Raw genomic sequence first — 20,000 nt, forward strand, 5'->3', positions numbered from 1 at the left:
TGCTGCTCGGGACGCTTTACCAACCCAACATGTGGCTGTTTGACGTCCTGGGAATGAGACTCAACCATCAACTATCTTTGTGGTGCGTTCAGGAACAGCTGGGACAAATCCTACTGACTCTACCTTTAACTTTAATAGTCTTTGAATTATATTAATATGACGTGAGCTTCAGTTAGCTTTGACCACAAATGTCCTTCAGAGGGAGACTTTTTACTCTGATACTCTGAGTACATGTCAGAGCCTGTACTCGATTACTTTTACTGGAGTAAAGAAGCTGTACTTCTACTTTTACCAGAGTCTGTTTGTACACAAGTATCTGAACTTCTCCTGGAGGACAGATGTGAGGACTGTTGACACATCTGTCTCGTGGCAGTAAAATGACTCATTCAGAGGAGAATCAAGAAAAAACTTCACGGTCACGTTACACGGTCAGACGATCAGTATTATGACGGGAGGATCTGATTTTAACTTCGGTCTTGGTCTTGATTTTACTGTAGTCCAGAGAAAGAACAGATGAAAGTTGGTTTGTTGCTGGTTTGTCAGATAAAACTTCACTCTTACTTTAGAAGTTATTCTCATAGTGTGATTTTGGCCTCCAGGGTTTAATTTACAGATGTTTTGGATTCTTCTTTTTCTCTTTAAGCACAGAAACTGTATAAAACTCGTCCACTTGACGTGATTGTCTTCACACTGCATCATTTTGAAGACTCCATCAGAATGTTTATCGTTTGATTCCCGACAGTCAGAGCAGCCTTGAGTAAACCGCAGATATCCGCCCGTCTCCAGCGCCGTGGGTCAAACACATTAATCCCGTCCTCTGGAATTCATCCTAACCACAACAGAAGTTAAGAAGCACTTGTTTTCTTCCTGCCGACGTGCATTAAAAGCTTTGAACTTGTTGTGTCTGATACTCTGGTGTGTTTGGCCTGGAGGAGTACCGGAGCACTCCATGTGATGATGGCAAATGTGTTTTAATGTACTTGGAAAATGGCTTGTGGTTAGATTTGAGTGTTGAATAAATGCTCGGCGAGTCGCGGTAATGGTTTTGGTCGGACGGCGTCCAACCAGCCAAAACCCACGAGAGGAGCTTGATGAGTTTATTGATCCGACTGTAACACAGACTGAGACAGAGAGCTGAACAGGAAGTCACCTGAACTCACCTGAAACACTCTGACATGTACGGTGTCAGGAAACTATGAAGACAAAATGATTCTTATGTTGAAGTTTCCTCACACCAGTGAAAACATGAACACTTCACATTTAAAGGGCAACTTTCTCTGCAAGCAGCACAAATTTAGGAGCACCACAGAATCAACTTGCAGAGCAACACCTTCATATTTTGTTTCCATCTTAACTTCACTACTGACACGTGTTACAGAAACCAACTAACAGGAGAGTCAGGAGACGTGGTTTTGGAGGGTGGAGGTGTGCAGGACGATTTCTTTAAGCTTCATCAGAAACTGGAGTCTGAAGTGACATTTTAATTTCTTTCCTTCCAGATAACTTCTACAAGGTGGAGGGAGCCAAGGATGCCTTAATCTGTGGGAACGGCAGCGACGCAGGGTGAGTGCACGTTTTCTCTTTACATGTTCGGTTTTCAGAAGCTGAAATGTGGACGTGTGAGCCGGACCGTCCTCCCCGCTGAGGGGGGAGCGTGTTGGAGGATGGGAGGGTTTGGAGTGACGGCAGCTGGAACGTGTTGCTCGGTGATCGTTAACTCAGGCAAGAAATGTGCAAAGAAGCTTGTTGTTCTTGCATTAAAGTCTGTCAAAAAATAAAATACAAGTTTCTAAAGATACATGAAGCTTTAGTGTCTCCAGATGGAACACATCTGTTGGTGTGGAGTCGCGGCCTGAAACCAACTGTATCAGGACCGTTGGTGAACGTCTCTGGCTCGAGTTCTTGCGGTGTGTCCTGCACCATCACACTATTTAGCCTCTGTGTGAAGAAACGCTCTTCGTCGACTCTGATTGGCTGTTCAGCGAAGAGAATCAGTGCATGAGAAGAAAAATGGAAAAAGCCTCCTGAGTCATCGTAGTGTCAATGATTTCACACAAATACAGACTCCCACTACCTGCAGGTAGGAGAGGTACTTCCTCTCATGCAGGCGCAGAGTGTTCGAGCTAGTCGACCAGCAGCTGTTGTCTTTGTGGTGCGTTCAAGTGCAGCTTTTTGTGAGGCGATGCAACAGTCGTCCTTCGTCACAGTTAGTTCTTTGTTTTGGTTCGGTGTGTCTGAGCTGACCAGACCTCTGTAGCTCCTCCTCAGGTTGCATTGTGGGTGATGTAGGACATGTAGGCTTCTGCTGCATCGATTTTGATCAGTATTATTAAAACTGTCCATTGTCAGCTTGACGGTGTTACAGGAGCGTGATGGTTGATCAGTTGAGCACTCATTTAATCATTCAACATGTCTCCATGTGGATTACATGTCTGGGTGTGAGGAGGTTTATAACAGAAAGAATTGAGGTAAAGCAAGAAAAACAGACATTTTTAGTTTGCTCTGTCTAAAGGTTCTTGAGGGAGTTGACATTATGTTGAAGCCTTCAGACTTATCGCCTGACTTTATAAAACCCTGAACCCCTGAAACCATCCCAGCCTGCATTGCACACATGAAAACCACATCTGGATTCCTGTTAAACATCACCATCATCCATCAGCCCTGGGATACGATCCTCAACGTACCCAGATCTTACTGGAAACCTTTATTTAACATAACAAGTGTGAACAGAGAAACGATTACAGCGATATCTGTGAGCGTTCTGTCGCCTGAGGTTTCGACTAGCATGAAGCTGAGAAACGCGAGTGTGAAAAGCTTTTTGTTTTGTCAGCGAGAAAGAGACAAACACATCACCGCCTCTTTGTTTTTCCCGTCACTCATCGAACACGACGGCTTGTCACTTACAACCTTCAATAACCACCGAGACGTTCTGGCTTTCATTCATATTCATCTGAGTCTGAGAGCAACTGAGAAGCAGAAAAAAAAGCATATTTCTCAGACTGCCGAGTGTTTGGAGCTGTTAGAAAATGTAAACAGAATAAAGATGGAAACAGATTTGGCTTCATTGCGTCGGCGTCTCATCTGTGAGAGAGAAACCAAATAAACAGCAGCTTGAGTCTTTAGTTCTGCAAATATTTTGCTCAGAGGTGGAGCTGCTCCGGAGGCTGAACGTTTATCTGTCGGGTTAATCCCGAGTGGGTGGAGACGAAATACCAATGTTTTTTGGACTCAATAATTCTGAGCTGATCGGTCAAAAAGTGGTAATAAAGGAAGAAGTTTCACAAAGCTGATGATTGGTTGTTGGATTGACACATCTGGTTGGACACTAAAGGGTCGACGTGATGCTGAGACTCAGCAGGGAGAAGTAGTTCAGGTTTAAAGATATAATATGTAACATTCCTGCATTAAAATGTCTAAAGTTGTTTTATATGTTGTTGAGTTGTACTTACATCATCCCAAATGTTTCCAACAATGTTCAAACCAGAGAAAGTTTACTCAAGGTAACGGTGTGTTTCATGTAGTCGCCTGTCTCTACTCACAGGATAGTGAAGTTGACAAAAGAGACATATTTTACCCTGAACAGGCCTCCAGAAAACCTGCAAAAACAGCCTTTATAGGTTAAAAAGTAAGAAACTTCTGAAGCGTTGGAGGTCATGTTACCAGACGTGGTAGAAATAGAGAACCGATATGTATTTTCCGCCACCAGGGGGCTCTCCATCAAAATGAAACAGATGTTTGTGTTGTGTGGGGAGAATCAGGTGCAGATCCAGACAGATTCTGTTCTGATCTGGAGCCGTTCACCGACGGGAGGAGAGCTCAGAGTTACTTTTGAACTTGTGGATTTATCTTCACTCCTGTTTATCAGCCTGACTGCAGCAGTGATCCGGAGGTGACCTCCACTGTCGGGCGGTTCTGTTCTGTAATGTTGACTGCTGACTGGAGCTGGAGGGGAAATGGACTTTACTTCATGAACGTAACGTTACAGAGAGGAGACAGAGAACCAGAACCAGAACCAGAGTCTCTGCTGAGTGCTGACTTCACTCAGAGCTTCACCTCAACTCTCTGATGTGTTAAAGTTTTCTTCTGGTTGTGTTTGGTCTCGCTCTCAGACTTCCTTCCTCTCTCTCTGACTCTCTCCTGAAGTTACAGCCACAGACGACCAGATGAAACATCAGGGATGATGTGAGAACACAACTCAACAACATGTAGAACAAAGGTCAAATTGGTTTTAGACATTTTGATGAGTAAATGTTACGTACTGTATTTTTAAACAGTCTCTCTCAAGTCCTTGAATATAAGCGCGGTAACTTCTTCTCTCCAACATGTTTTAAGGTTTATAAAACCAACAATAATCTTTTCGTATGCAGTAATTCATTGAACCAGCTCCATCCTGAGTCTCCTCTCTCTCTCTCGTCTGAATGAGTTTTGGCCGAGCTTCCTGCCGCAGAGAGAAGCTCTGCTGCTGCGTCTCATCGTCTCCTTGAATCTCGCTGCCGGTAGCATGTTGGGCAGTGTTGTGTGACATGTCAGAAAGGACTAGTGTCTGTGCTGACTGTCCACGCTGAGAGCACGACGCTGACAGACTCTGAATGACACCGCTATGACATATACCCAGTGTGTGTGTGTGTGTGTGACTGAAATCCAACTCACAGAAGTGTTGCCTCGCGGGAAAAACAGTTAGCCTGAGTTAGCCTGGAGCTAGCTGACCATGCCATGTGAAACCTGTGTCGGGAAACGCACAGCTAGCAGGCTAACAGAGAGCAGAAGTCAGGAAGCTAACGGACACGTAGCTCGGTGAAGGGAATACGCTACAGGGAGAGACGGAGGAAGACGAGGAAGGAGAGGAGGTTCAGGAGAGGTGAAGCAGAAAGGAGGACAGGGCGAAAGAGAAAAAGGAAGAGCAGATACGGACGGAGGGAAGAAGATAAATGAGGAAGTAGATGGACGGAGGGGTATTAGAGGAGACAGGAGGAAGAGAAGGAGTGGAGAGGAAAAACAGAAGGATAGGAAGATGGAGCGAGGGCATAGGAGGGTGGAGCAGATAACAGAGAGGAATAATGGGATGTGAAGAGAGACGAAAGAAAAGAGAGACAGAATGAGAGAAGAGACAGATGGGGCGGGCAAAACCAGGAAAGAAAAAGATCTTATAATCTCTACGGAGAGAGGGAGGGAGGAAGAAGAAGAAACTGATTCAAACAGGCAGAAAGAAAGAGAGAAAAGGGCTAAAATGTAGGTAATTATAAAGTACAAGGGAAGATAAGCAAAGAGAAGAAAGGAGGAGGAGGTGATAAGAGAGCGAAGAGATGCAGAGAGGAAGGTAAAAGTCGAGGAAGAAACCAACAGATAAAAAAGTTCAGTTCAGTTCTGCTCCTGAAACTCTGCTTCACAGCTTCAGCCAGCAGGAAGTAAAGCTGAGGCTGATGGGAATGTTTTATTTTCCTGCAGGTATTTTCTCATAAAACAAATTATGATGACAAGATTCTGGAGCTGAATGAAGTCAGAGGGTCATCAAGATTATTAAGTTCATCCTGAGGAGACAAACATCTGTCCTCCAGGAGAAGTTCAGATACTTGTGTAACAACAGACTCTGGTAAAAGTAGAAGTACAGCTTCTTTACTCCAGTAAAAGTAATAGAGTACAGGCTCTGAAATGTACTCAGAGTATCAGAGTAGAAAGTCTCCCTCTGAAGGACATTTGTGGTCAAAGCTAACTGAAGCTCACGTCATATTAATATAATTCAAAGACTATTAAAGTTAAAGGTAGAGTCAGTAGGATTTGTCCCAGCTGTTCCTGAACGCACCACAAAGATAGTTGATTGTTGAGTCTCATTCCCAGGACGTCAAATAGCCACATGTTGGGTTGGTAAAGCGTCCCGAGCAGCAACAAAGAGAGAAAATAAGAAACTCTCTGCAGATACGAGACACTAACACGCCTTTTCTCCCCATTCAGCCTCCCTCTCTGTCTGTTCACGTCTTTTACGTCTTTCGTCTCGCTGCGTCTGCCGTGAGTGATGTGCTCTGATAGGTCGACATCAGTCTGGTGATGTTGGGGAGGCGGCGTGCGATGACGCCAAATAACAATAATCCATAATTCACCTCAAATGCATCAAACTAAAGTAACGAGGCTGTTTTGAAGCTGTGAGGAGGAGAAAGTTCAGATGTTTGTGTTCAGATGTAGAGAGGGAAAGTCTCAGAGACACTCAGGTACAGTACAGATACCTGAAACATGTACTGAAGTACAGTAATGAAGTATTTGTACTTCGTTACTTCCCACCACGGCAACCCAAACACCAGAAATAATGTTGGCACCGTACGTTTCTGCAACTCACAGATGTGTTGAAACTTTTCTTTTGGTTGATTAATTTCACAAAAGCACAAAAACACTTGTTTTGGCTTAAAATACCAATGACAGCTGGGATATTTCAGCTTCAACCAACAAAAGAAGAGATGAACAATTGTCCTTACAGGGTCCAAATGTATAAAATAGCTGTATCCTCCAACCCTCCAAAATAAAAGCATTGGTGCCCTTCTGTGTCAGAGCCGACGACGTGGATCAACTTCTTCTGACGTGGACGTTCGTCACGTTGGTTTTGAGACGGAGATGGTGAAAGATTTCTCCTCATTGTGCCGAGTCGCAGTGAGTCAACGGTGCTGAGAGAGACGGAGTTAGCAGCCAAGAGACAGAGAGCGAGCGAGCGAGCAGTGATGACAGTGACGGTGATCACAGTGTTGTTTGCTTCCTGTGCTGAAGCTGCTCTGCTCACGCATGATGCTGATTTGCCGAACCCGAGGGGCAAAGGTCACTGAGCTAACCCGCTCTGACACACACACACTGACACGGTGCGACTCATACAACCAGCTGCACACACACAATCACAGGCTTCATTAGCAGAGTGCCGCATGTGTTTTGGGAACATTTAGTTCCAGATTAGCGTCACAAACCGGTTGTTGTTTAGTTTGTGTCGCGCAGAAGAAAAAAGAAAATGAGACTGAATCTTTGTTTTGTTTCGCTCCATTATTCAGTCTGACATTTAACTCATGTTAGACCAGAACCAGCGCCTGACGTCACGTTCCGTCATCAGGAGCCTCCTTCCCCTCAGAACAGCTACAAGGAAATCTCCAGCCTCGTCTAATCTCTCTTTAGACGAGGCCGGGGACGCCGTCTGCCCGAGGGGCGGGGCCACAGAGCAAACAAACGTCTGAGATTCAAATGAACGATTCCAGCGAACGTGTAATTGATGCTGAGGACGAGGACGAGGAGGGTTTCATTTGATTTATCAGCTGGAGTTAAGTGCTCGGACTGATGTATTATTAAGATGTTCGGGTTCTGTGTCCTGATCTGAACTCTTGAGCTGCGAGTGAGAACAGTTCAGTCTGTTCGTTCGCTGCTGATGAACCAATAAAGTTTTAAATATTTGATTTTATTAAAGTAACGTTTGTGTTTGACCTGATCCGGGCAGCTAGCTCCTGTTAGCAAGCTCGATGCTGAGGTGAGCAGCTGGTCAGCGCCTGTTGTCATCAGCAGTCTGATCCAGAGGAATGTAACTAAGTACATTTACTCAAGCACTGAAGTACAATTTTGAGATACTCCCCTACATTTATTTGATAACTGTAGTTACAAGTTACGACTGTGCAGTGTGATCTAGAAACCCTGATCTGTGAACAGTCAGAAAAACAGCCGGTTGTATTAATCAGTCGGCAGGTTTATTGTTCCACCGTTACCTGAGGATGGTGACCGGTGAAAACGATGCCTCTTCCTGTTTTGGTTGCGCTTCTTTAGTTCGACCTTCATTTCCCAGGAAGCGTCCGGCCTGGTGTCAGACCGAATGTCAGACTGAAGTGAGGTTTGTAGTGCAGCAGTCTGTAGGTGGATGGAGTCATTGTCTCCAGACGTCACACTGACATCAGGATTTTCTGCACAATGATCATTTACAGCGAGACAATAGTGTAATGCCAGTTGAAAGTTGTGTAACGGCGCCGCCTCTCTCAAGTTTTCACTCTTTTTAAAGTAATAAATGTAAAGAAACACAAACACACAGATCAGTGGATGAAATCAGATTGATTGTATTGTTTAATATAAATCTCAGTGAGGTCACTGCAGCTGATAGCGAACTGGAGGGTGAACTGTGTCCTCCTCGGACTTCGACTTGCAGAATTCAAACTTTGTATTGAGAGAAGTTCTGGTGGTGTTGAATCCTCTCAAACTCCTCTTTAGTTTCACCATTTCCGTCTCTTTTTCTCTGTTTGCTCTGGCTCGCGGTGAGAATGATGCTCTGCACACAAACTGTTTTCGCTTCAGATCCGAAATGAAACATAAAAACTGAATGATAGAAAAACTCTAATGCTCTAATTCAAACGAGGGAAACCTGCTGAGCGGAAACCCACCGACTGGACTGATTTCACTCGGTCTTTAGTGAGAAGAGCCAGATTCAACTGTCGCGCCTTTAATTAGTCTGAAACTGCCTGGACGGGAAGGAGAGCGGGCTGACAGATCATTTCACCAGTTAATATTCTGTTAGACGCTGTGTTTGTGTGAAAAGAGGAAAAATGTGGATGTGACCTAAAAAATCTGTGCGTGCAGTTTGTCACGTGAGCCGGCGTCACCTCGGCCCGGTCAGTATTCTGCTGACATGCCTCCGACATGCCAAACACACGGCCCGGCACGCAGCAACGATAAGGAATGACAGCCGGCCGACGGGCTGCCTCGTTAGGGATGCTAATTAGCGGCCGTCGTTAGGGGCTCTCGTTACTGGAGCTTGTTGGCATGCAGCACGTGACCCGCGAGGTCAGCGGGAGGAAGTCGTTCTGCGCTGAGAGGAAGTGATACGAGGCTGTTAGGAGGCAGAGGGACCCCGAGGCCAGCAGCCCGGTTCTCCTGTTCCTCCTGCTGATTTACCAGGACAGCATCCAAGCAGTCCCACTTGGTTTATTCATCCTGAATGTGCTCTGCTTTAATGTGGTTTACATAATCACGGTCCCAGTCTGTACCTGTCATTTAATCATCATTTTTGCATTTGAGACTTTGGCACTCGTCACTGTGTTCCAGTCGCAGATTTACTGGAGCCAATATTTTGCTGAAAAACGAGCAGAATACAAAGAAGCTCCAAACATGTTTTTGAAAACGCGTCCAAAAAATCCTCAAAGACTTTTCTGTCCTTTAAAAATATTCCCTTTTGTCTGCGGTGATGAGGAATTTTAACTCATTTCACGAGCTGCGTCTCTCTCACTGGAGCATCTTAAGAAAACACAGGTTAAACTGGGCCTCACGCAGACGGGATGAGCCGGATGGATTCAAACACCTGCTGGCTTTAACTTTACTTTGACAAAATGATCCGCTTCTTTCCATGACTGGAATATAATCATCAGTGCAGAACATGAAAATACAGACGCACAAACTGGAGCTCAACTCCCAAATGTCCAGTGAATCTATTCCAACACATGAAGTCCAAAACACAACGGCAAACACTGCCATCACAGATGCTTTTTAACCCTTTACCTGTCGGAAAACTCCCGTCATTTCACATCAGACATCATTCTTCGTCTACACCGGAGATCCTGAGATGGCCGCCCTTTGATTGACAGCTCATTTAAGGAAATATGAGTGTCTATGCCCGCCCTCGAGCCTACAACAGCCAATGAGTGATGGTGTAGACCAGTGAGCCACTCTCTCTTCTTCCTCCTCTCTCCTGAGCCAATCACACACCAGCCTCCAGATGATTGATGCATCCTGTAGCCAATGAGAGTTCAGATCCAGTAATATATAGTTTATATCAGTTTGTAAAGCCCTAAACTTGATGTAGTTTTCTGTGCTGTGCTCTTTGAATAGTCTGTTTTCCAGCTCAGCTCTTGTTTCTGACTCTTTTATCTGCACAAAGTTAGTGTGAAGAAGGAAATAAAGAGCTATAATGAGTTTAATGCTGCTGTTACTCTCAGGCAGGCCACTCTGAGCTCAGAACAGGACAGATTTTTACCAGGCGCCTGAATATTTCCTCATGAAAACATGTGCTAAGTGTCATTTTCACTGATGTTGTTATTACATGTGAACCTGGACCATGTCAGGCTGTGTGATGTGGAGCCGACAGGAGCAGTTACAGCTCATCTGCAGGCTGATGTTTGCATAAAACATTTAAACGAGTTAAATGAATAAAAACAGGTTATAACCTTCAAAAAGAGCTCAAAGCCATTTCTGTGCTCCACATGTTGCAACAACAGCTTTGAGTTTACTCTGGACTCGACTGTGTTACATGAATGGTAACAGTTAACTTCACTTCCCACATGATTAGCAGCTGATTTCTATGCCTGGGATCGTCAGTGATGATGACAGAGGAACGAACTGGAGCTCGGTGAAACCAGAGTCCAGAGATTTCTTCATCCATCCGTTTTCCGCTGCTTCCTTTGGTTGAAGTTTTTGGGAGCAGCAGGCTCAGACGTCCTTCTCTTCATCCACGTCCTTCAGCTCCTCCTGGGGGTCCCGGGTCGTTCTCGGGCCAGATGGGACTTATAAACGCCAGTGTGTTCTGGGTCGCATCCCAGGCGGACACGCCCGGAAAAACCTCCACAGGGAGGAGCCGGGATGAGTCCAGGAGGCATCCTGATCAGCTCAGGTGGAGCTGGCTCCTTTCGAACGTGAAGGAGCTGCAATCTGCTCCGAGCTGGTGGGCCTGAACCCTCACATGAAGCGAGCTCAGCTTGGCTGCTCGTCTCTGTGATCTCACTGTTTTGGTCACCAACCAACTGGAGCGCAGGCTGAGAGCTCTGCCTCTCTCCTCACCGCTTATTATGATGATAACCTCAACTTAACTTCGTCTGTGAAGCAACACACACAACACAGTTCATCTGAAGTGTAGGAGGAGTACGAGTAAATAAGCTGCGGCTCATTAGTCTGATTCTGCTGTTAAAGGCTCATTACAGTGAAGTGATGTCATTTCTGAACTCGGCAGACTCTTCTACTTGTTTTAATACTTTATCCACTTAGTCATTATATCCACATGACTGATGATTATTGATCAGAAGTCTACCAATACTTATCCCTACAATATCGATATCGAAGGATTGGTTCAAAAATACTGTAATATTTATTTTTGTCACCCAGTCCGAAACATTTATGAAGAGTTTTAGAAAAATCACATTGTCACGTAGCTCCATTTTGTGCCTCTCAATACATTTGAGTCAGAAAGCGGATCGTCTGCCGATCAGAAACACAGAAAACAGAAAAACAACACAAATATTTAAAATGTGAATCCAGTCATCATCTCCTCCTGATGATATAAAGTCAGGTGAAGTCTCGTCGTCCACAGAACATTTCTGGAGCTTCACAATAAAACAGAGTTGCAGCGTTCTGCAGCTGGAGATGATTTAAAACAGAAAAACAACCAAAGAAAATTGAAAATACTCTAAAACTCAATTAAAACTTTGCAGAATTAGCTGTTAGCATTTCCTGTTAGCAGTGCACTCATGGATGTACAGACAACTTTCACTGGATCACTTTGATACTGAAGAAAACTTAAAAACATGATATTCTCAGGCAAGTTCTGCACAAGGAGTGTCTTTTAAAAGGTTTAATGGAATTAACCTGAAATATCATCATTATTATATATAATATGTATTTAATAAATGGCTGCAGCAGAACATTGAATGTACAGAATGGGTTTTTTCTCTGAGGAATCAGACCTGAGCCTCTAACCCTCCTCTGACCCTTTTCTTGGACAAACACCAAAAAGCCCTTGACTCAGTTTTTTACTGATTGGACGAGGAAGAAGGCGATGAATATCCTGGCAGATGAGTCTCATCCTCTCCTCTGCCAGTTTGAGCCTTTGAGCTCCAGGAGGCGCTATGAAGTCCCTCTGGCAACTAAAGCTGTATTTAAGAAGTTTAATTCAAGTGGCGTTCACATTCTTCACTTTACAAAGTGACTGATGAGATTTAAACCACCGACCTGATATTAACTGTTGTTAATGTGTAACGTGTGCTGGTCTATTCCTCTGTGTTACTCACCGCTTGTACGTTTCTATGATCGTGTTTGGGTCCCGAGCAGCAACAGACTCTGGTAAAAGTAGAAGTACAGCTTCTTTACTCCAGTAAAAGTAATAGAGTACAGGCTCTGTCATGTACTCAGAGTATCAGAGTAAAAAGTCTCCCTCTGAAGGACATTTGTGGTCAAAGCTGACTGAAGCTCACGTCATATTAATATAATTCAAAGACTATTAAAGTTAAAGGTAGAGTCAGCAGGATTTGTCCCAGCTGTTCCTGAACGCACCACAAAGATAGTTGATAGTTGAGTCTCATTCCCAGGACGTCAAACAGCCACATGTTGGGTTGGTAAAGCGTCCGAGCAGCAACAAAGAGAGAAAATAAGAAACTCTCTGCAGATACGAGACACTAACACGCCTTTTCTCCCCATTCCAAACAAAAGCAACGAGGCTGTTTGAAGCTGTGAGGAGGAGAAAGTTCAGATGTTTGTGTTCAGATGTAGAGAGGGAAAGACTCAGAGACACTCAGGTACAGTACAGATACCTGAAACATGTACTGAAGGACAGTAATGAAGTATTTGTACTTTGTTACTTCCCTCCTTTAATCGAAACATTGATTATTCAGCAGATCACACGTTGATGAAACCTAAAAAATGCTCATTTATAACCTCTGATAATCTCAGTCTCAGCCTCGAGCTCTGAGTGCCACGCAGCCGTGTTCCCATTATCAGTGGAAAACAACTCTTATTCGCCTCCTAATGTGACAAGAAAATACAGGCGCAGATTCAAAAGGTGGAGGTGCGGCTTTAATCATCATTGACCCAGCTTCGTCTCACAAAGTCTCTGCTGTCATCGGAGCAGTTAGGCGAGAAATATGGCCTGACCCGACTCTGAGGAAATAGCTGCCGAGGGGGTTGATTTTCCTGGAATACGCTGCGTCACATCGCTGATATTCATCATTCCATTAACCTAGCGTTCACTGCTGGTGGTCGCCATGTCGACGCACTGCCAACTGTGTACGTGTGTGCGTGTGTGTGTGTGTGTATGTGTGTGTGTGTGTGTGTGTCCCATTAAATTAGTTTAGCATTCAATGCTGCTTGTTTCAATGCATTTCCAACTCTGTGTGTGTGTTTGAGAGCTTAGTTTCTTTTGATGCACCTCCAACTGTGTGTGTGTGTGTGTGTGTGTGTGTCTGTCTCTGTGTGTGTGTTCAGCTTTAAGTGTGTGTTTGTGCATGTGCCATAAAGGCCTGAGCCCCCCCCCCCCCCCCCCCCCCCGTTATAAATGGTTGAAACATTATGTTAAAAGCTGCACTGATCAATAACTCAACTGCAATATTGAAAACATTTTTCAAAGCGGGGGTTTGACTTGGACTGAGTGCACGTGTGTGTGTGTGTGTGTGTGTGTGTGTGTGTGTGTGTGTGTTGTGGGTGTGTTTAGTTTGAGTTATGAGCTCTCCGGGAGGCTGTGAATGTGACATCTGTCCAATGTTCAGCCAGAGACACAAAAGAGGCTTCCACTACCTAAACCCCAGTCCACAGGGAGATAAGTGTGTGTGTGTGTGTGTGTGTGTGTGTGTGTGTGTGTGTGCGTGCTGATAAAAGACCGCTCTAAAGCACTTGTGATTCTTTTGTTTTTGTACTGAGCGCTAAGAGACACGAGGGACAGAAGTAATACCCCTCTTCATTTCTGCAGTTTGATCTGTGTTGAATATACAGTGAAGTACAGATACTTTTATCAGCACCAGCACAGTGACATCATCACGTCATCTGTACCGGCCCATTGAGCATTTACGATTAAATATCTGCATCTGCACAAAACCAAACCTGAAACAGGACAGGCAGGTAGGATTCTTAAGAAGATCATTGCTCCTTTTATTTCATCCTGCTGAGATCATCACAGTGGCCTTTTTTTTGGTCTTCATCAGAAAACCATCTCTCATCTTCAGTTTGTTGAAAATGCAATAAAACTTTAGGGGAAGGGCAGCAGAGGGGAAGCAGGTTCCACCACGGCGAGACCACCGGGCCCGTCTCCGTCATGTTAAGGCCACGATCCTGTCGCCAGCTGTTCTAGACAACGCTCGTGTTTCCACCGGCTGCTCCACGTTTCAGCAGCGTCCCAGCAGCGACTCTCCGCTCTGCTCTGAGGAGGAAACACGCAAGTCTGTGGAAACTGTGGAAATGGCGGGCAGCTCTGAAGCAAACATGGAGGAGGTGATTATGTTGGCGTCTGAGTAGCCGGAGCCGTACAACACAGCGTTAGCCTCCTATAAGGACAACCTGAAGAAAAACCGGGCGTGGAACAACACTTCCACTGAGCTACAGATGACTGGTGGAGTGACCAGATATGAAGAAGTCTGCGGTCACGTCAGCTGTTGTCCTGCTCCAGTCTGCAGCTCCTTTACAGACATGTATTACTCACCTCCTTGCCTCACTGGTTGCCCGTCAGACTGGATTTAAAGGTTTTATTGAGAACTGTTAAAGCTCTGCAGGACTCCTTAAAGGCTTGACTTGTAAGGAAGTTGACTCCAGTTCAGTTGGTCATCTACTGATGCTTTGGGTCTGTAGGTTGGACTGGCCCTCGTATGTGACGAGTGACGATGAGACTCGGCAATGAACGATCTTACAAGTTGGACCTTTAACACACCAGGGATGTGACCAATAAATGACTTGTCGCTTTCACCTGGTTCACCTCAGCTCACTGTCCCCGGGCTCCAGTCCGGCCCGTTAAGACTAATTAATGCGTTAAAACACAAGATACAAACTAATCGATGCAAGGTGAGACCAGCTGCTGTGTTCTGCGTGGTAAAATTAGTGTTTTTATGAATGGAGTTTGGTTTGAAGAGAGCACAGGTGGATTTCACAGCTTCAGTTCCTCATCGTCTGTGCAGGGAGCACTCGAGGTTTCTCACTCACTATTGTCTAATTGTCTTTATGATCTGGTGTCCTTTGTCTGATAAACAGGGTGATGACAGACGCTGTTAACAAGTTTTCTCTGGAGGTTTTAAAGATCCTTTGGTCAACATCATCTTTTCAAAACTGCCAAATATGGATACAGGGCTGTCCTGGTTCCTTATGTTATGTATGACACCCTGGCTGTCATTAGCACACTACAGTTTCAGGGCGTTGATGGCTCATTTTGACATTAAAAACACCATGTGGAGGTTAAAAACTTGGTTTCCGTCCTCCTCTTCCTCCGTCGTCACTGTAAAAGTTTACGTTCTTGCGCTGCTCGAGGAACACACGGAGAGTTTCAGTGGTTTGTGACAGGAAGGAAGAGGAGGATGAATAAGCTGGACGCTCAGTTATCAGACCAGCCCACACTGGAAGGATGAAATGAACTTCATCGATCCCTCGGGGTGGAACTGGGTCACGGCAGCACAGGAGAAACACAGAGGTGTAGGCTGGAGAACAAGGCGAGATGGTGTTAAGGAACACAAATTAAAATACAATACCGAGGGAGATCCGGTCTGCTGGGATGGAAGCTGACACGCAGATACTTGAATATCTAAAGAGTTTCTTAGCAGCAACACACACACACACACAAAAGGACGAGCGACACCTGAGCTGCACACAGATGAAGTGAGCGAGCGACTGCGTGAGAACAAACGAGCCCGAAGAAAAACAGCATCCGAGCCGACACGCTGACCTTCTCTTCCTGCCTACGTCCAACTCCCTCAGACAGGATAATGCCGACCATCTTGATCATGACCCCCCCTCTCATATGTCATCTGTGCTGACGGACCGAACCTTCCCACCACACACACACAAACACACACACACACAATGAATCATGGGTAACCGGAGGACAAATTAGAGGAGAGAGAGAGAGAGAGAGAGAGAGAGAGAGAGAGAGAGAGCAGGTTTTTTTACTCATGAAGAAGAAATCTGGTTTAATTCATTTCATCTAAAACTCAAACATGAGTCGATGGTTTTTGCTTTCATCTCTTTGACTTTTCCATTTTTCTGCCTCCAGCCTGACGCAGTGAAGGTGGAGGCAGTTTTGTTTGTAATTGAGGAAAAACATTTCAATCAGTGGAGACTAATTAAAAGTTTCTGCAATACAGAGAAAGATGAGGAGGTTTCAAGTGTCGCTGGCAGTTGGATCCTATCGTGACATGTTTATTTTAATGAGTCGAGAACTCCTCCATAAATAAATATCCTTCAAGCAGTCGTGTAGAAGGTTTAGTGGCAGCTGAGAGGGAAGAGTGGGTTGTTGGTTCGATCCTCGGATCCCTCAGCTACATGTTGACGAATCCTCGGGCAAGTTACTGAACGCAGCATCGCCCCTGATGAGCAGGTCGGCCCCTCACACGTCAGTGCATGAAGGTGTGTGTGAACGACTTAGATATATGTTTTGTGTAGTCTGCTGCTCTCTCTCTTGTCCTCTCCGGGCCTCCGTACCCACCAGCAGCTCTGGCTGTGTGTGGTAAAGTGGAGGTAAACAGTCCGGCAGCAGCAGAGGTGATGTCGAGGTAAATTATAGAGTCGGCATGAAAGATTAAACACGACAGACTCCACCGCGGAGACAGGAGGAGGAAGTGGTCGTAGAGAAATGAATATTTATCGACAAATGGCTTTATTGACACAGAATGAGTTGACACTGCCGACACGTGCAGGCAGATGGTCGCTGTGCGTGTGTGTGTGTGTGTGTGTGATGGTGTGAGTGTGTGTGTGTGATGGTGTGAGTGTGAGATCTGATCGATTGTGTCTCACGCCGGCGGTTTGATCTCAGAGTAAATCTCACCTTGTTCAGTTCCTCGATGAAGCACAATGACGACCAGGCTCAAGTCTGAAAACTGTAAAGTTGAATAAAGTTAAATCTGTTCCTCAGTTTAAAAAGGAAGACGGTGACAACAGCAGGAGAATTAACTTTCTGTCATTTATTTTGAATTTGGGTCAAAGTTTAGACGATGGAGCATTTTCATTTATGGAAATCAGGATTTTTTTGATGCTGTCATTCTGGGAAAGTCCTCGAAAATTTCACAATTTTCCTTCAGACACGATCTGTAGATAACATTTCCCTTCATGTTAGAAGTGTAACGATACGTGTATTCATCCCAAACCGTCAAAGACAACTTTATTAATCCCACCAGGAGCTCAGTAACATGTGCACACAAAAATAGATGAGTAATACATGAAATAAGATAAACATAATGATAAGATAAAATAAAATATGCCAAGGAGTTCAATGCTATAAAGGAAGATGTTGACTGTTTGATCATCAATTAATAAAAATACTGGAACTGGAACCAGACCGTGACTTCTGTGCACTGCTGCACCTCGACTCGACTTTATATTTGCTGCTGCAAATTAATTTCCTCGCTTGTGGGCTGTGATGAGTTGAACTTGTTCCAAACATCCTGGAAAACGTTTTCTGAAAAATAACGTTCGGTCCCATAATCCCGTTCAGTGAGGACTGAAGTGAGAGCGCACGTCTCAAAAGCTGAAGCAGTCCTGCTTCACATTTGTGTTCACTAATTAGATTTTGTCACAACTGTGCCTGAAATTAATCAGGAAGCTCTTTGTGGATTTTTCACCAATAAAACGTGTAAATATTTTGACTGAAATGTCTCTGACAGACAAAAAACACGAGATATATCCAGCTGTCATCGGCCGGTCCGGCGATATCGCCATAAAAACCTGCTTGTTGTTTGTAATTAGTCCTCACAAATAATTTCATAACATCTCTGTTGAACAAGCCCGATCCATTAGTACGTTTCATTATGCCAGTTACTGTCCGCCACAGTGTGTTGACGAATGCACTTCCATTACATGATTTATCATTTTTTACATAATGTCTTCAGGGACACAAATAATTGCTTTTCTAAGTGTAAACACTGGCATGGTTTTTGTTCTCGATAATGTTCATACATGAAAACAGACATAAAAAGGAATCCCAGCTGTTAAAGTGATTAAAAAAGAAATCAGAGAAAAGAAGGTGAAGACAGACAGAGAGAGAGAGAGGAGGACGGACACAGACAGAAAAGTTAAAACAAACAAATGTGAGATAAAAATGTGGAGAGACAAAGAGAAGAGGACGTGAGAGTGAAGTGAGTTCGCCGTCTTCTCTTTGTGAGTGAGACTATTGATCGACTGTGGGACTGACGGACGGATCCGGAGCTGACCTCAAACCCACGTCTTGGGTCCGCGGTGGGCTCCTCGTCCTGCTGAGACTCCGTCCCCGACGCCCCCTCAGGCTCTATTTCTGTAGCGTCACATTATCCTCCCGCTATAAATCATTCGGACACAGCTGGTGAAATGAACATGACTTAGCACTCTGCACAATTGTCGAGGAATGCCAACAAGTGTCTGAGTCAAAGCCAACACCACTTCTTCCCGCACCAACACACATAGCTAAGTAATGAGCCACTCGAGAACTCGTTTCACAGGGATTTTACAACAGCCCAGAGCAGTTGTCAGCCTGCTCGTCTCTTTTAAAATGCATGTAGAGCAGCGAGGCTCTCAATTGAAACCAGTGCTGAGCAAGTAAACAGCGTTCAGAGTACAGGATGTTAACACACTCCATTAAAAGCAGTGACAGTCTGAAGAAATGACGTTCAGATAACAGGATACAAACTGAGGTCGTTTAGATCGTCATATAGCTGCCACCATGTGACTGAGGATTTACACCTGGACCGGTGCTGTGTGCTGATGAAGACTCATGAGATGTGGTTGAAAGCTGAGAAAAGGCTGAGAGGACGTCTGAGCTTCAGATATGTGGCGAACATGACCTTCACAGTCACGCTAATCCAAAAACACCACATTGAGTTAATGCACTTGACATAGGAAACAAGTAGTAGTACAAACCTGACCAGGTACGCACAGGCCACGTCCTTACAGAGACCTGTCTCCACCACGTCTTTACACAGACCTGTCTCCACCGCATCCTTACAGAGACCCGTCTCCACCACGTCTTTACAGAGACCCGTCTCCACCATGTCTTTACACAGACCTGTCTCCACCACGTTTTCAAAACTATCAGGGCTTCAGGTTTCAAAACTATAATGTAAACAAACAGCATTCACACTTTGGGATATTAAAAATCTAAATGAAACCATGACAGTCACATTAAACCCGTTGATCACAGATGTTGGACCGACACCAGTGCTGACGAGACTCTCAGACCACAGGATATTACAGCTGCATGCAACACTAGAAGCATTTAGACAGCAAACAATACATCCACAACCACACTGGAGCCTGGGAAGCTTCTCAGCCTCTGATGTATGAGTTATAAAAAGGTTTTGTTGAGGATAAAGAGGCGTAAGGCAGTCCAGAAAAGGTTAAGTAGCCTTTATTCCCTTTGGCTTTTCATTATTAAAAGTTCAACTGTGTCTGACACATTTTTCCTCCAGACTAAAGAAACTCTCTTCAGCAACATTTAGACTTGGTGGCATGAAAAGCTCCCCGCTGAAACGAATAGAGCGCTGGCATTTTCCATAATGACATGTGGACCATGAGCCTGCTGAACGCTGAGCACTGAAAGCAGAATAATGCTGAAAGCTAACTTTCCTGAACCACCGAGAACACCAGCAGAGACCAAACTCAAACAAAGAGCTGCTAAATTACAATAAATGCCAATGCAGTTCTTCATGTAGCTAAAAACGTGACAAATCATTGAAACCACATGATGAAGGCGTGTGGATGCATCTGAAAATGAACTTTGTCCATTTTGCCCATCAAACATTTTCTTTAAGTTGTTTTTTCTCTGAGTTTGTTTCTCAATGAGGAGGTAACGGTGTGAATATAACACCTCATTACCTCTGTAAACATAAAACAAGTTTGGCGCTACAGCTGTCGCCATGTTGGTCTTTTGGAGCCAGAAGTGACCATATTTGGACGCCATGGTAGCGACTTGTCAATCACAAGGTGGCCACGCCCTGAATCATACCCTGCCGTACCATCCATTTTACTCAACATTTTCATTTTCAACATTTCTTAAAAAATGGACGCCTTACACAAACTAAGTCTGTGCAGATGTGAGTTGTAGCACACTTGACACACTTTAACTTTCATTGTCTGTCTTATTT

General features: G+C 44.6%; 1 protein-coding gene across 1 annotated transcript in view; it reads left to right on the top strand.

Annotated features, from left to right (window-relative positions):
• Positions 1–20,000, top strand: part of LOC141014356 (sodium channel protein type 3 subunit alpha-like) — a 261,166-nt gene that overhangs the window by 158,328 nt on the left and 82,838 nt on the right. Inside the window, 1 exon segment of the mRNA XM_073488095.1 lies at positions 1,500–1,563. Coding sequence (XP_073344196.1) covers positions 1,500–1,563 — 64 coding nt within the window.

Source organism: Pagrus major, chromosome 19 (genome assembly GCF_040436345.1).
Source record: "Pagrus major chromosome 19, Pma_NU_1.0".
Taxonomy (NCBI): Eukaryota; Metazoa; Chordata; class Actinopteri; order Spariformes; family Sparidae; genus Pagrus; species Pagrus major.